This window comes from Protopterus annectens, chromosome 1.part0 (assembly GCF_019279795.1).
Source record: "Protopterus annectens isolate FY-2018-M chromosome 1.part0, PAN1.0, whole genome shotgun sequence".
Taxonomy (NCBI): Eukaryota; Metazoa; Chordata; order Ceratodontiformes; family Protopteridae; genus Protopterus; species Protopterus annectens.
Window position 1 is genome coordinate 816,717,952 of NC_056725.1, and position 17,397 is coordinate 816,735,348.

The 17,397-nt window shown below is 43.2% G+C and overlaps 1 protein-coding gene across 2 annotated transcripts in view; it reads right to left on the reverse strand.

The window, feature by feature from the left end:
- The window catches only part of LOC122794725 (small nuclear ribonucleoprotein Sm D2), a 67,592-nt gene that overhangs the window by 18,336 nt on the left and 31,859 nt on the right, over nt 1-17,397 (reverse strand). For both annotated transcript variants that reach the window (XM_044063377.1, XM_044063374.1), the window contains exon 2: nt 16,619-16,798. In XM_044063377.1, the coding sequence (XP_043919312.1) occupies nt 16,619-16,798 (180 nt within the window). The remainder of the gene's footprint in view (nt 1-16,618; nt 16,799-17,397) is intronic.

Consider the following 17,397-nt stretch of genomic DNA (forward strand, 5'->3'; position numbering starts at 1 on the left):
CTGCCACACTCAAAGCTTCGCAACAAGGGGTAAGAACCGGTTCGTCCTTGTTTGTTGATGTACTAGATCACTGATATACTGTCTGAATCACAACTGTCCTGAAAGGGAGACAGTCTTGGAAGGCCTGCAGCTCTAAAGATTGTTCTCATTTTCAGGACACATACGAGTACTGGCTTCTTCAGGTGCCCATGTGTGTCCGTAGTCACTATGGCCTTCACCTGAGGAAGAATGAAAGGACAGCTTTAAAGAACCTGATTTGATCGAATCCACGAACAAAGGTATCTCTTGCATGCCTGAGTGATTCATATTTGGGCTGACGTGTTGTTGTGTTGCTAACATCCATTTAAAAATTCTCATGTAAAATCTTGCTACAGAAACTAGGACTATAGCTGCTGACACATTCTACAAGCCTTGGGATTAATTGGGGCTGAGATCGTGGTAATGTGAATTATTTTTCCTTATCTGGAATCAGAACGTTTGACAGCTTGTCTTTCTCTCTCATAGTACACTGACAGTGTTAAAAATTGCTCCTATAAAAATCCCATTTTTTGAGACAGTTCTAACAGAGATTTGTTGCAATTTATGGTTATGCCCAGATGGGAGCAAGTCTGGAGTACCTGATTTTGTGCTCTTATTAGCAGATGCTTGGTCAGGGCGGTAATGCGCCAGTCTTCCAAATATGGAAACACATGGAAATACTTGGAATCCCTGCAGTCTGAAGTGAGCTGCTACCACTGCCATGCATTTTGTGAACACCCTGGGGGCTGTGATGAGGCCAAAGGTCAGTGCTCTGAACTGATCATGACTGGCTTCCCAGTCGGAAGCACAAATACCTTATGGATTGTCTGCTCATTTTTATGTGATAGGTACTATCAAGCACATCCAGTTGTCCTTGCACAAGAAGGGCAGAATGGACTGAACCACGACCATCTGAAACTTTGTATGTCAAACTGGTTTGTTCAAGCTGCTAAGATACAAAACCAGTCTCCAGTTTTCTGTGGCACAAACAAATCCAGAGTAAGCTCTGGATTCTCTCTGGTCCGGTGGGGCTTCTTGGATGACTTTTCCAGCAGCTTTTGTATTTCTAGTACTGCTGCTTTCCTCTGACTGGGTGGAACATCAGGAAATTTGCATACAGATGGAGGTGGAATGGAAAAGGAATTGTACAACCTCTGGAAATAAACCTCTGTACCCATGTGGCTTTTATGATGTTTAGTCAGGCTCTCTGGTGCAGGGGCAAATAACCCCAACTGCCTCTAGAGGGAGACAATCAATCGGGCCTCCTTTCAAGAGTTCTGGTAAGGTCCATCAGAGAAAAAGACTCCAGACCCTTGGTTTTGCAGGCCTCCTCTGCCACGCGGATGGCATCTTCCATTTAAGCCCCCCCCCTTCTGCCTCTTTGGGGAACTATCTCCATTGTAGATCTTGGAAAGGACCCTGGGACTTCTTGAATCACATTTTTCTCCCTCCTTGTTGGTTCTTAAGAGGAGGTCCTTTGAGGGGTTGAAAAGCATACTTCCACTGCAGAGGGGTCTCTCCAACTTTACCACACGTGGAGTGTGTGCCCTTTAACCTTGGGGTCAAACAATGAACTGCTGTCAAAGGGTCCACTGACAAACGAGGACTGGGGGCTCTGCAAAATCACAAACGTGCATCCAGGCATGACTTCTAATGGAAATGCCTGAACCCGCCACCCTTTAAGTACCTTCATCTGCATGACAGATGAGCCTCAAGGACAAATTAGAAATAGATTGTAGGGCTGTCAACTGAGGCCACAGAAGACTCAGCACTAGTGGTCCCAGAAAGGGATTTTGACCGTTCCTTTATCACGTTCCTGTGTAGTCTCATAAAAAAAGTGTGCCAGACAGTTCAGCAACCTGTTGGCAAAAGTTGAAGCATACACACACTTCCTAAATCTATTTCAACATCCTAGACTCTGTTAGCAAGATGGACAAATGAACTCTGCTCAGAGAGTTCCCTCTTGGTGGCCGCCACCAAGACCTTAGCATCTATGGGCTTCTCCCTTGCTCCAAAACTCACTTCATACAGGTGGTGCCAGAATCCAATCTGGTCTTTTGGGGATTGACTCGTGTGCGTCAGGCTTCTTCCACGCCCTCACTAGAGATAAAGTCAATGAGCTCATCAGTGGGCAGAGTTAACCAGGAGGTAGAAAGGCCAGACATAGCCTCCAGGAATACCAATTCCTCTGGAGAACAATTAGTAAACCAATCACCCTTCTGCTTAAGGATCCATCCCAAGGATCTCTTGGTTAGAATTCTTGAGTGGTGATCTTGGGGACCCTTCCAAATCATCAAAATCAGTATCTTCTGTGATGAACTCCTAAGGGGAGTCCAAGTGCCTCCTCTTGCACTTCACTTCTCTGGAGCACCCCACCGAAAAAAGTCCCTAGGAAGAGGAAGTGTCGGAAGAGACTGCAATACCCTGCTGGGTAACCTGGAAACTTTGTGGCCTTGAGCCCCATCATTCTACGCCACAGGAACAGCCAGCCCAGACACACAGGATCCAGAGAGAAGATCAGGGGCAGTAGGAATGGTCCATCCTGCAGAAGCAACACCCTCTACACCACCTCAAAAGGCAGAACGCTCCGGGGAGAAGGAAACCAACAAAGCTGAGAAGCCACATTTCTGCTCCATCAGCCCCCCCTTGCCCCGAAGGCAGTCTACCCGAGGTGAAGGCCTCAGCAGTGCTGCCCAGTGCCAAGGCAGCTCTGAAAACTTTGCAGTAGACTCTAATGCCTTGGATCTGACAGGGTCGCTTCAGCTCAGAGTGTGGTCTGGCTCCAAAACTTCCAGAGCCAGTGTATTCAGACAGTCTCGGAGCTGAAGATATCGAAACCTTCAGATCCAATCCAAGGCCTCTGAAACGACAGATTGGACTGGAGTAGGAGCCAATAGTACAAACTAGGGCTTCCTGAACGGATGGGGCAGGAGCCAGGAGAACACTGATCTGAATCTACGCCAAGAGGAACTTCATCATTTTGTCCACTTCAGCCTCTGTCAGGCTTCTGGAAGAACAGGAAGATGACCGAGATAGAGACCTAGAGTGCTGGCGGGACTCAAGAAATAGTGACGGTACTGTGGAGGGTATTGGGTCAATACATGTGAATAACTAGTCCCGGGTAAACGCTTTGGATCCGAAGAGCTAGGATCCAAGGAGGCCTTTGTCAGCTCTGATGCCAGCTGAGCAGGAACAATCCTAGGACCGGACCTGCATTTCTTCCTTGTTGATTCCATGGTAGGATCAGCCAAGGGAATCGAGGATCCTGAAGGCCTTGAAGGTTTAGATGAATGCTACTTTGATTTGGAAGGGTTGGGCCACAGCAATAGCCACTGTAAAGGATGTAGGTAGCAATCCTTTTAAGATTAGCTCATTTTTCCTGTCCTCTATAGCTCACAGATTGAAGACCTTGCAAATACAGGCAACCTGAAGATGATGACCTAGTCCCAAACAATATACACACAAGGCATATGCATCGAATAGGCGCAACTTGTGCCCACACTTTTGGCACTTATTAAACCCAGAAGGACCTTTTTCAGACATTTTAACAAAAAAAAAAAAAAAAAAAAAAAAAAAAAAAAAAATAGAAAAAAAACTTTCCTTTTCTACAAAAAATGTGATTACCAGCAATGGTAAGAGTTGCACACACAAAAAAAAAAAAGAGGGGGGGGGGAGAAATTACCAACTATGGTAAAAAGATTACACCCGAACAATTTAAAAGGGAGGACTGGTAATCAAAAAACAAAAATCTTATAGAAAAAAAAAAGTAGATACATAAACTTATCTATTCACTAAAGTTGCTCGAGAGCTCAAGCAGACCACTGCCCAATGTAAAAGCAGCAAATGAGATCAGAGTTATGCTAGGGGTTTGTGCATTATGGGTAAGGGAGGAGCTCAAGAGTTTCTTGGTGGCCATGAGCTAAAAATAACGGCAGGGTCAGATCCAAACCTAACTGTTGAGGAATGAATGAAAACAAACAGCAGATCATGTTGTATCCCTGTTCACTACGAAAAAAAGCAACACAGGTACGATGCTTATTTTTTTAAGTAGTGACTCGGGAGCATTCTTCAGTGGTGACATCTTCCAGAGAGAGAAGATTAACAGCTTGAAGGGTGTGGAAACCAACCCCATGTCTAAATGCCATCTATTCAACAGTCTTAAAGCTGTGAATTAGTAATCAACAAGCATAGAGATCAGATGGTCTTTTCTACATAAAACTTACCAGGATGGTCCAATTAAAAGTAAAAAATAAATAAATAAAACAAGCCCCTGACAAAGCAGTCTAAATGTGTTCACACTGTCATCAACATAAACTGTGAAGATGCAACGTATGCAATTTGTTGTAATGAACCCACTCCAAGATGTTACAACTATTTCTATATTTAAAAAGCTACAGTTCACCCAATCTTCTAAAAACAATCTTTCTGTTCTCCGACACAAAATACACATGCAGACACCTGCCAATAAGAAATTCCCAGTGTCAGTTTCACTTCTTAAAAGAGAAGGGTCCAAGAGATGCATGGAACAGAGTTTTTTTTTATTTATTTTATGTATTTAAATAGGTATTTCATTTTTCATACCAATTTCAGACTTATACCAAGATAGTGTTTTATAAAGAGATACAAAGAGATGAAATTAAGAAATATATCAGCATGATGAAGAACATGGTCAAGTATTTACAGAGACAAAATATAAAGATAAAAATGTGTACAAGATATGAACTTAAAAAGCAATAAGACACATTGCTGACCATTTACATACATGTATATATAAATGGGATACAAAAGAAAATGCACAGATGGCAAATGTTCTCTTCCAGTGGAGGAAGAGAGGAAAAGAAAGGCATGAAGGAAGTGGGAAGACTGATGAAAATGTAAACACTAAGTTAGGCACAGACATCAGGATGCCTGTGAAATCAGAAAATTACAATTTGCTTGACAGAAAAAGTATGCTTTTAGCTGGGTACAGAATTCAGTGTATGAAGTCAAGCTTTTATGATGTGAGAAAAGTGATGTCCAGTGTCTGAAATAAAAAACTGAAGAGATACGGTAATTGTAGGCATTTTATTATAGGTCCTGTGCAAGCCGGACTTCTAAAGGCACAGGAAGGGATTCCTTTAGCAGTTATAGAGAAAGACTCCAAGAGTTACATAGTTGTGACCCCAATAACAGGTCATCTTTTAATCTGATGGGAAACAAACTGGCTTTGCTCATTATCTGGCACTGATGTTCCTGTCCTGAAGACAGGGTCATGAATCTATACATTTTGCATGAAATGCTTTGAAAAATGTTATTTTGTTAGAATCAGTAGCTAATCAATCAGTGTCCACATTCCAGATGAACACACAGGATCCGGGGAGAAAAGGCATGAGTGAGGATTTCATGGCCAGAATAACAAGCAATTAATTTTGTTTTGTGCCTTATCCAAGTAAAGATGAAAATTCATGGTTTGGTCAAACCAGATGTCTAATATTTAAAAGAAACAGTTGTTTTAACTGGAACATTGTTTAGGTCTGAAAGGGTTTGGGATTTCATATTTTATTAGTTTCAAACAGCAAGGATTTGGTTGTGGTCAAGTTCAGATTTTTTTTTCACTGTTAATCCAGTCAGGCACTGGGGGGTCTGTGTCTGAGTAATAGTAGCTTGAAAATGTGAGGAAGTGTGGATGCACACACTGATGCACTGTCACTATGGTGCTCACAGGTCTGCCTACGGGTAAGGGAGAGGTGAAAACACTCCCAACAGCAACATGATGCTGCGCCGGTGTCCTTGATCTTCACATGCACCCTATATGTGTGAGGATGGTCCAGCCTGGAGGGATGCCAAGATAGATCTAGTGGACCCACGGAATGAGGAAAGGCAATTGTAGAGTGGAAAGGATATTGAGGGATACCTTTGAACGTGAGACATTAGCCAATCGTAATTTTAAAAGATCAAGAAAGACCGCCTCGAAACCAAGGAGTGGCAATAGGGGGTTTATTTTCATCAGGATTTCACAAGTTAAAAATTCCTCTTGGGTATACATAAAAGTGCTTCTGTTTGCACCTTAACATGGTCAAAGTGGACCCAAGTACTGTCACTATGCTGCACCCTATGCAGACGCTATGCTATTTTACCGGCAAGATGTCTGCATTGCTCAGAGTATGAAAGTTGGAAATAAATGATTTTTCATGCATCTTTTGTACAGTGCGGATAAAATGTATACTGGCTGGAAAGGAGAGTTGTTGGAAGGATTGGGATCCTAGGGTAAAGACTTTACCAATGTCCAGATGTTTGGCATAATGTCAAGTTAGAAACAGTAGCAATGCAGAAGGGGGGCTGAGGAATCCTCTGTAGTACTTAATGAACCATGAAATTAAGACTGTCAGAGCCAGTGAAAGGAACATCTAGTAGAATTTGATTGTAGAGAGGCTCAATGTTTTGTTTTATTTTAAATTTGCTTAAAACAAGAGAAAGGTTAAAAAGGTAGAAATGGGTGGTTGGAATAGGAGCTGTGAAAGGCTACAAATGTCTAAGAAAATCAGAACCTGAAGTAGTCTAACCATTGTGAACAGTTATTGAAAGGAAGGAACAGTGCTAGAAGTAGTATTACTGCCAGTTACATGCTTAAATAACCCAATACTATTCTGGAATAAGGTTAAGTCATTATTTGGATTCAAGGTGGTTAGCTTTTTTTCTCCCTCCCTCCAAGCAGCAGACCATTTACTGCCACCAACTCATCTCCCGTCTAGTGGGCCTGCCTAAGCATCTGCCAAGCTCAGAGCCACATCTTGGGCTGGAGAAGACTGCCGATAATGGTACAGATTCTCTCTACTGCATGTCCTAAATCCTACCACAACCTTGTGAGCTCCACAAATCGGAAACCTCCAGAATAAGCAGTACAACAATTGCAGCACAGAGCTCAACAGGCTCTTAAAGCTGCTACTGCAGTGAGACTAGGCAGCCCCCCTGACAGAGGGGTTAGCAGCAGAAAGTTTACGAGTTTGTGCACACCTGGAATTTTGAGGTTGGTGATAGGTTAATAAGAGCCAAATTCATCTTGCAGTTGCTAAGAGACCGGATTTTAATTATGCACCAAATGAAGGCAAAGTTTAAGTGGCATTTGTCAGAGACAATATCCGCCTTGATGGGATTTATACAGGAATAAAAAGATTTGTGTCTTACCATAACGTTCCATCTGTGTTGTAGATGTTTGTTCATTCATTACAGCTAGGACCTCTGAACCGATACAGCCATTTCCAAGCTTGCACCAGCCAAAAACTCTCAGCCAAGACCTACCCATAATGCCTCTCTCCTAGTTACTCCAGATTGAGTTTGCCTGCCTTTAGATAATAGATGTAGTAATAGAAAAAAATCGTAGAAGGCTCTGTCTGAGCAAATACCCTAACCAGGAGTTCCTGAAGACCACAAGGAGTCCAGGCAGGGGGGAGGAGGGCGGGAAGTAATGAATGAACAAAGATCTACAAGACAGATGGAACGTTATGATAAGACGCAACTTCTTTATCCGATGTTGTAAGTGTTCATTCATTAGAAATAGGATCGAGTCCAGGGTGGCCCTAAGGTAGGACATTCCTGAGCACCATAGAGCCAAAAGATGCTTGTCCCCTAGAGGCCAAATCCAATTTGTAATGAGATATAGAGGTATGAGGTCTTGCCCAAGTGGCTGCTGCGCAGATACCATCCATAGAGGCTCTGGAATGAAATAGAAGTAGTCACAGATCTGGTAGAATAAGCCTTTATTCTGGAAGGTAAGGATAACTTATTCTGTTGGTAGATAAAGGTAATGACGTTTCTAAGCTAGGAGGATAAAGGCACTTTGGAAACAGGTTTACCCAGTCTGGGTCCTGCAAAGGCCACAAACAATTTATCTGTTTTCCTGAAAGATTTAGTCCTGTCCAAATAACACCGAATCTGCCGATGCACATCAAGGGTGTGCAAAAGGTACTCCCCTCTGTTAAAATGCCGAGGGAAGAAAGCCGGCAGGTCAACAGATTGGTTAAATGGAAAAGCCAGAAATGACCCTGGGCAAGAAGGGTCAGTACGAAGGGACACCCTATCCGTGTGGAAGATCAATAAGAACACTAGACACTAAAGGCCTGCAGCTCAGATACTCTTCTCGCTGAGGTAAGTGCTACTAGAAGTAAGGTTTTCCATGACAAAAATTTCAAATCACATGAATCAAAGGGCTTGAAAGGAGAACCTGTGAGAGACTGAAGTACCAAAGTCAAGTCCCATGGTTCTAAGGGAGGCTTGACTGAGGTTTAACATGCAATACTCCTTTCAAAAAGGTCTTGCATAGGCGGTGTGCCATAACTGCAGAATTATCAAGACCATTATGAAAATTGGCAATAGCTAGATGTACAGTGATAGTCTAAGCTGAGGCTCCTGCATGCAGAAGAGTAGTCAGGTATTGTAGGATCTTTTGAATAGGCATAGAGAAAGGGTCTAAATTCTGATCTTTGGCCCAAATAGAGAACCTAGTCCATTTACTAGAATAAACTTTCCTGGTGGAAGGTTTGTGTGAAGCCAGAAGAATTTCACGAACAGGAGATGGAATGTCAGGCAGCCTGGCAATCATTGGAAGTGGAGGAACCAAGCTGTGAGCTTGAGACTGTGCAGGTTCGATGAATCAGTCCCGGAGGATGACATAACAGGTCTTGGGAATGATCTAGGATCCACGCGCTGTGAATCAGATGAGACCATAAAACCGGGAACCAGACTTGACGGGGCCAGTAGGGGGCAATGAGGATCACTTTGCTTCTCAACCACTGAGCTTTCAGGAGAAATTTTGGAATGAGGGGAAATGGGGGAAAGGCATACAGAAGACCCGGTGGCCAATTGTGCGTTAGAACATCCATCGGTGGTTCCCCCTGAAGGGGGATCACAGCAAAGTAGCTTCTGCAGTTGTAGTTTAGGGGGGAAGCAAACAGGTCACAGCAAGGCTTTCCACAGCGTTGGAAGATTCAATAAACTGTTACAGGGTTGAGGGACCACTCATTAGGCATCAGGATGTTCCTTGCTCATTGTCCGCAATAAGGTTGGAACTCCCGGGAATGTGTGTTGCTATAAGGAAGCGGTTGGAAGCCATCGCCCAGTGCCAAATCCTCATGGCTTCCCGACACAGGGGGTAAGACCTGGTTCCTCCTTGCTTGTTAATGTACCAGAGGACCAACATGTTGTCCGACTGAACTGCAATGGTCCCAGAGGGTAGGGATGCATGGAACGCTTTCAACACTAAGAACTGCCCTCAGTTCCAGGACATTTGTGTGCAAACTGGCCTCCATGGGGGACCAGGTGCCCTGGACCATTGTGCAGAAAGGAACCATTGTAGGATTCTCATGTGCAGTCTCGCCAGTGGTACTAACGTAATGGCAGCTGCCATGGAGCCTACGAGTTGCAGTACAAGACGTGGTGGTACATAGGTCTGAGGAAGAAGGTCTTGGGATTTGGTATCTTATTTTCAAAAGCCTGTGAGGGGGTAGAGAAGCTTGACAGGATGTTGTGTCGAAGAACGCTCCAATAAATTCCAGTGTCTTCGTTGGGGACATTTGAGATTTGTCCTTGTTCATTGTAAATCAACAAGCGGAGCGCGAGACCGTGAGTGTAAGAGAGGCTGCGGATTAGGAGATTCCTGGTTGGAGTGGTAAGGAGACAATCGTCTACATAGGGAAACACCTGAAATCCTTGTAGTCGAAGATGAGCTACCACAACTGCCAGTCTCCAGTTTCCGGTCTTTTTTAGCACTAAAACAAACTTAAAGTAAAATCCGGATCACGTCTGGTCTGGTTGGATGACTTTCTTAGCAGCACTTCTATTTCTAAGGCTAATTACCTCTGACTGGGTGGTACATTGTGGATTCGTTTGACGGGTCTGGGAGTTGAATCTAATGGTATTTGGTAGCCTCTGGATATTATTCTCTGCACCCAAACATCGGTAGTAATAAGATGCCAGGCTGATAGATGCAGAGAAAAACTACCTCCGACTGCTTGCAGAGAAAAACTACCTCAGACTGCTTCCAGGGGAAAGCAATCGGGCCGCTGCTCAGGAGCGCTAGTAGGGTCTGCCGGAGAAAGAATCTCTAGCGCCCTGGTTACGCAAACCCCTCTACCCCAAAAGGGGCGTTTTCCATTGGAGTTACCCCCTCTGCCTCGGGGGATTGTTCACGAGTGTCACGAAAAGGTCCTTGGGATTTCTTGAACCACATTTTTCCTCCCTGCTGGTTCCTGGAGTATGACTTCTGGGGGTTGGAAAAAAGTGTATGCCTACAGCAGACAAGGTCTTTTTCTTTCCCACTATGTGCAAGTGTCTCTCGTACTTTGGGTCCAAAAAGTGCAGATTCGTCGACAGGTATTGACGAAGGAAGATTTAAAGGTGTCTGCGAAGTCACACAACCGCATCCAAGCATTACGTCTCATGACAACACCTGACGCGGCAGCTTGAGATGCCCCCTCAGTGGAGTGAGATATCTAATGGATTGAGGAGTTAGAGATGGATTCAAGGGTAGCTAACTGCGAAGCGACAGTATCACGCACCTCATCAGGCAGTACCTCCCACCAAAGAGGAAGACATTTCGGAAATTAGGTCTCTTTGGAGGCGAGTAGTGTGCCAGATAGTTCAACAACCGAATGGCAAAGGTCGCTGAAGCATAGGTCCGTTTCCCTAGTCTATCCATAGTCCGGGACTCTGTTTGAAGGATGGACGGTGGAACTATCTTCTGCCAGTTCCCTCTTGGGGCTGCAGCCACGACCATAGAATCAACTTGTCAACTGCTTGGACCAGTGGGGTTGGTCTTCAGGTGTAGATAAAATTTTGTCTGGCCTCAGAGGGACAAGTTCTATGTTGTCCGTGGCCTTCCAAGCACGCTGCACAATGAGTTTAACAAGGTCATCTGTCAGTGGAGTTACTCAGGAAGTACATGGCCTGCAGGAACACAGATTCCTCAGAAGGGTTATAGGACCCCGATTCTCCCCGCTGCTTGAGGACTTCGAGAAGGTCTCAAAATGAGACTTCATCTGGGGGAGACCGTGGGAACTCTTCCCCCTTATTACAATCAGTGCCTTCAGTGATAGATTCCTCCAGTGAATCAAGGTGCTCCCCTCTTGCACAGTTTCTTCCGGGGTGGCCCCCCAGTGTGATCTTCGGAGGACTCCAGAGAAGGGGTGCCCTTCAAAGAGGGTTCTTGTAACTCCCATGCCCGGGGTCCCGGAATAGAGGGTTGGGAAAGGTATATGCTAGGGGAGGGTTCTGACACCGTCATTGGTGTTGACTGCGAGTCCACTACCTGCACAGCAGGCCCACTTGAGGAGGGATGGGAGTCCGGAACTGGGAGGGGCAACCTCAGAACCGGGGTCACACCTCACCCTGAGAAGCCCACCTCCAGGTGAGGAGCTCTGGAAGCCGGAGCAGTGGACATAAGACGGCGCCGGGCTAGGTACCAAGGTACGGATGGTCCAAGCACTGCACTGGGAGAACATCGGTTCCACCGGAGCCGATGCAGCAAGGGTGGATGGTGCCGAGAGGGGAAACACTGCTGTCGGAACAGACACCGTATGCACCGGAGTGGACATCGGTACCGAGATCTCCGAGATCTGGGCAGAGGCCAGATAAGGATAAACAGAGGCAGAAGGATTCAGAGCCAAAGGGGGATGGAAGGTTTAGCTGGAATGGGCAATCTCCTACCTGCCAGAAGCTGGTCCACAACCCACACTAGAGCTAATTCAGAAAAAAACTCCTAGTGGATCTAAAGGAGGCTGCTGAAGGAGAATCAGGTCTTTCTAGAAAGGGGCTAAACCTCTGCCCCAAAAAAGGGTCGTAAATTAGAGAGCATCTAGTCCTTGTCAGGTATTCGAGTTCTGGAGCCGAAGAAACTGTCGGCACAGTGGCTGGGGATGGTGCTGAAGCAGGTACAGTCATCGGAGACTATGTCGGACCCAAGGATGGCACTGAAGTCACTGGTGCCGAGGTCAGAAATGAAATAGGTGCGAATATCATGGACGGCACCAAGGGAGAAGACACAAAGCCCAGTGCCAAAGAGATCTGCGCCGAGGGTGCCGGCGAAGCACGGAGCTGACTCCGATCCATAACGGACAGAGATGCAGGAACAGAGTGACTCCGTATGTTTTTTGGTCTTTGGCAGGGGCAAGACCTCTGACCCAGACAGAGACTCCGAAAAAAGTGCAGAGTAAACCTTTTAAGATAAGTTTATTTTTATGTTCTGCTAGTGTAGGATTACTAAAACTAGCACAAAAGTCACAGTCAGCTTTAATATGATCCATGCCCAAACAGTAGACACAACAAGCATGTGTATCCAAGTTAGGCATCTTACGTCCACACTTGTCACACTGTTTTAAATCCCAATTTAGCTTTGTCTGACATAAGGCAAGATGACTATCCTACAGAAAAAAAAAAAAACAAAGTAAGGGAGAGAATACCAGAGATGTACCACAAGTGGCAAGGAAGGGCCTGTCAAAGGCAGAAGAGAGGGCAGTACCAAAAATGGTAAAAATGTTAAATTACCAAGGAAAAGGGTAGGGACTAGAACTAGGTTATAGGCGACAATGAGAAAAGGCTGACTTGACTAAAAAGTAAACAATTTTGAAGAGAAACAGTCTTAAAAATTGCAATTTTCTACTTGGCTGTGAGAGATGGCCATCACGTCTGACTAGGAATGCAGCAAACGACATCCAGAGTAACAAGGAGAAGGGTATTATGGGTAGGTCTTGGCTGTGAGTTTTTGGCCAGTGCGAGCTTGGAAACTGCCGTATTGGTTCCGAGGTCCTACTTGCAAAGAATGAACAAAGATTTACAACATCAGATGTTTTGATTCCAGGCCTACTGTAAAAAAAAGTGTTGGATGTCAGTTTTAATCAATTTTAAATACAGGATTTAGTAACCGCCACCAGTTAAAGTTTGCAGAGAAATTATGGCACCAGTTTAGTCCAGTCTTCTTTCAATATTTGCTCTGATAAGTAGCACAATTATTACTAGTGTATACTTTAGTCATCACATAATGTAGCCATTTTTTGGGGGGAAATTCTGCAAGCTGAAGTTGAATGTGTTATACTCATTTGTGGACAGTACCTTGAGGGCTGTGGTCCCACTTATGGCGCCTCAGAGAATAATGTTAGTTCAATATGTCTGCACAACAGCACACACATGACCAGCAATGTCAAGTTTGCAAGAGGAGATCACAGCAATGTGCTCCATTTCACCTTGATTGAAACAACCGTTTCCTTCCATCCAATGCTTTACTCTACTACGACTGCATCTGTTGCTTCCTTCCATGGTGCACACCAAAGGAAAATCAGAGGTACTAAATTCTTTTAACAGCATGATCTGTTCTTACCATCTCCATCACCCCCCCCCCCAAAGTTATGATGTTGGCAGCAAAACACTCTAGGCAGCAACCTGGATGCTTTAATGCTGGTGACAAAAAAGGGGGACTGGTAATTTACACATACAAGCAGTATAACTGGCCTCTGACATGAATGCGCAACCTTGATTCATCAACACCTACACTAAAGTGTACATTATGCGCACATCATTCCAGGTGAATAGACAAAAGCACAACTCCCACATTCTCTCTCCTAATTTTAGTTTTTCTACTTATTTTCTTGCAACCTTAAATATTGAGATTCATAAAAGTTATCACAATGTGTAAACTACGTGGGTAGGAGGTTTGGGCTGTGGTGGACAAAGGGAATCCTGCAATTAGGACACTGTTAACAGTACAGTGGATGTAGAGCTGCTCCAGGTAGTTATTCTGTATGACGCTGTAGGCTAGACCCAGTTTGCAGTCATCAAAAACTTAGAATAAGCATGTAATATTAGACTGGCTCTCTCAGAAATAGACAAAAAGGAGGTGGACCAATACAGATCCCTTGGATACCACAGGTAAAAAGTGACATTCAAAAGAAGCTCCTACAACTTTACCTAAACAATTTTGTCAGCAAACCCATTATCTATATTACAGACAATGCAAGATTTACATTAAAGTTAGTGAACTTGTTAATACTTGCATGGGGGGAGGGGGGATTTTAATCAAAGGCGTTGGCAAGGTTAAGATAGGCAGTGTAGACAGACTGGCCAGCGCCCAGAGCTTCAGTGAGCTTTTCAAAAGAGGTTAACAAGGTTAAGGAGACCGAACCTGCCTTAAACTGAACTGTTTGCATCAATGGCAAAGGAGAAAACTAACAATATTCCGACAAGAAGTTAACAATGGAGGGTGGAAACGACTGAACATCCACATTAAGGTATCAACCTGGCATGCTTTATTTACTGGCTGTTTTTCTACCAGAAAAGTAAAAAATATTTACAAGCACTTCTGGACTATCGCAAAGTACGGTCAAACCACTTCCATGCACAGTAAAATGGTTCAAGCATGCAAGTTATTACTATGTTTGTAGGAGAAGGAAAAGTAAGGAAAAATATTAAATTGTTCAGTCAAAATGAGCTGGTGCAACTCAAACACTTGTATAGATGCAGACAGTGTCAGCCTACCTTTTCCTTTTTTCATACCTACAGTGCAAAGGGCATTCTGAATTTAAATAGTTTTTTCCCCCTCACACAACAGAAAGAAGTGCTAGTTTTTTCCCCCCTCACACAACAGAAAGAATTGCCAGTTGACTTAGTGTGCTAAATACAGCTACTGGTACTTTGCAGCCATTAAGAACACAAATATCCACACACAAAACACCTACACTACAATATTAGCTGCAATATTTGAACCCTGACCACTGCACATTTTAACTTTCCTATCACAAGTGCTACAACGCAAGTAGGGCAGCTGTAAGGCCATGCCACTCAAAGTAATACAGAATGTGCCTTCAAACCACTGATACTGTGGTAAGTGAACTCACAAGAACACTGCTTCTCTTTTACAGACAATCTAATAAACTTAACTTAAGCAAACCTACTGTGACTAAGTTACCCATTTGCATACAAGTTACAGTTATCTGGCACACATGGGGATTGATAGATGCCAGATAACTGTAGTTTCTGGTTGCTTGAGAGTTATTAAAAATAGGCCCGACTAATACTGTACCCTATACCATTTGTTTGTTTCGACTTGTTCTTAGTTGGGGGGGGGGGGGGGATGTATTCACATCTTCCTTTTAAAACTCACATAAGGTATGTTTTAGTGGGGGAAAAAGTGCAACACATGAAAATTGTACTGTATGATTCGATTTTTTTTTTCTGATTGCTTGAGTTGGGTTAACTGAGTTTTTTCTGTATTTGTAACTGAAGCTTTTCTCCACTTTGTCCCTCAATACACAAGCATTAACTAGTCTTAACAACCCACCCAAAAAGTTCAAATCAGCCTGCTGGTCTACTCAAGACAACACCAAAGACAGATTTCCTTGGTAATTAATGAGGAACTGTTTGGATCAGTGCACCAAAACAAAAGAGCTAGCAATCTGTTTGGTTCAACCAACCACAAACCTTTATTCTGCTCAACAAACAGCACTGAAACCCATGGTAGATTTAACAACTTTTTTTAGGATTCTGTACCATCAGAAGCACATCAGTCCTACCATACAATTGTGTGTCACATGCTAAGTAAAAAATCTCTCCAAAATGGTAGAGGAGTTCTTCCACCCCTTCCTCACTTCGCACCCAACACCAAACATGTACATTTACTGCATCACTGATTCTGCCAGTAACAGACATAAATAAGCCAGCAATTGCTTAGCCAACCATTGGTGGACGAGTCAAATTAGCACAAACAAATCTTAATGTGCATAAAGCCACCCCCCCGCACAAAAAAATGCATAATGAAGGGGAGTAAAAAGTAAATGTGCAAATAAAAATCAAAACTTTTGTCCTGAAGTCAGTGAAACCGGAATGCCAGATGAGGTTTCAGAAACTGGGGTCATAAGAACAAAACAAACACCACACACAGAGATTATACACTAGGTAAATCCAAACTTGGGAATATATCAGAATATCCAGTAGTAAATATGGAAATATACCATAAAGTATGCTAGGCTGTCAAGTCATTAATATTAATCAGAAATGCATGGCTTTATACAAGCAGATACCGGTTGAAATTTGAGGACTGCAGTAATCAGAGAAGTCTAAGCAAAAAGTTGAACAAATGCACATCAACCCCAAGTAACCAGACTTGACATCAGCAAAATCAGTGTACAGCCTTGATACAAGTTACTCTTTAATGGTTGTTACACAACCAAGCAAATATTTACAAATCACCACAAAACAGATAAGCACATTACCTGGGGCAAACAGATCACACCACAGAAAAACAAGCAAAAGTGAAAGTAGACAGTCTTAAGTGATCTCCAGGTTACGACACCATGTCTTGAATCTTACTAAACAATTTAAGTACAGTACACTGGTTAATTTCCTTCAAAATGTTGTGTCATTGCATTATGTGTGCTTAGGAAAAGTACAGGGGGGATGTAGACCACAAGGAAAACAATGACTACATGAATGCAAGCACTTGTTTTTTTTTTTGTAATGTGCAACCATTTTTTTTTTCTAACTAAACAGATTACAAAGACCATGCAATACCCTTAAACACCAAAGCCAACTCTAAGATGGGTTTTCAAGAAAATTCACAATATTCATAATAGGCAAATACCTGTCAAAAGCCTTGACTCTGGCAAGCAGTTTCTTGTTGTTCCGACAATTGATCAGAATCTGGGTGTTGTTTTTAACAGACTGTGTCAAGACAGAAAGGGGTCCTGTATTAAATTCCTCCTCTTCCCGTTTCTGCAGCTCATCTGGAGTCATGTCACTCTTGGGTTTGGTTAACAGACTCCTTATTGTTCAAGTCACATGTTGGGGACAAAAGAAAAACTAAACATTTAAAATTCTAAAGAACTACTAGCACCAACAAGTACCTATCCATATCAAAATTAAAGAAGCTGGCAGTAAACATGAAAATTGCTAACGTCATGACTTTCACACTGTGCACCATTAGTAAGTACTTTGCTTGACTGTTGAGAAATGATGGCTATTACATCACAAACTTAGAACCAGGTATATATATATATATATATATATATATATATATATATATATATATATATATATATATATATATATATATATATATATATATATATATATATATCTTATACCACCATTGAGAAACACCCACAAAAAGACAGCGCTAGTCTTTTACTGGCATCTTCACACCTAGCATCTCTTATTACACAAGCGCATGCACACACACCAAACAACCCATACTTCTTATGAAATATTATCCAAAGATAATTACCCATTTAGTATTTCCATACCTGTTCAAGTGGTTACTGCCAAGGAAGTTAGGTAGTGTGACTAGCAGAAGGGTCTACAAATCAGTAGAAGACACCCACCCAAAACCTTTATTTGTAACCCCTTCTAATGTGCCCCTCA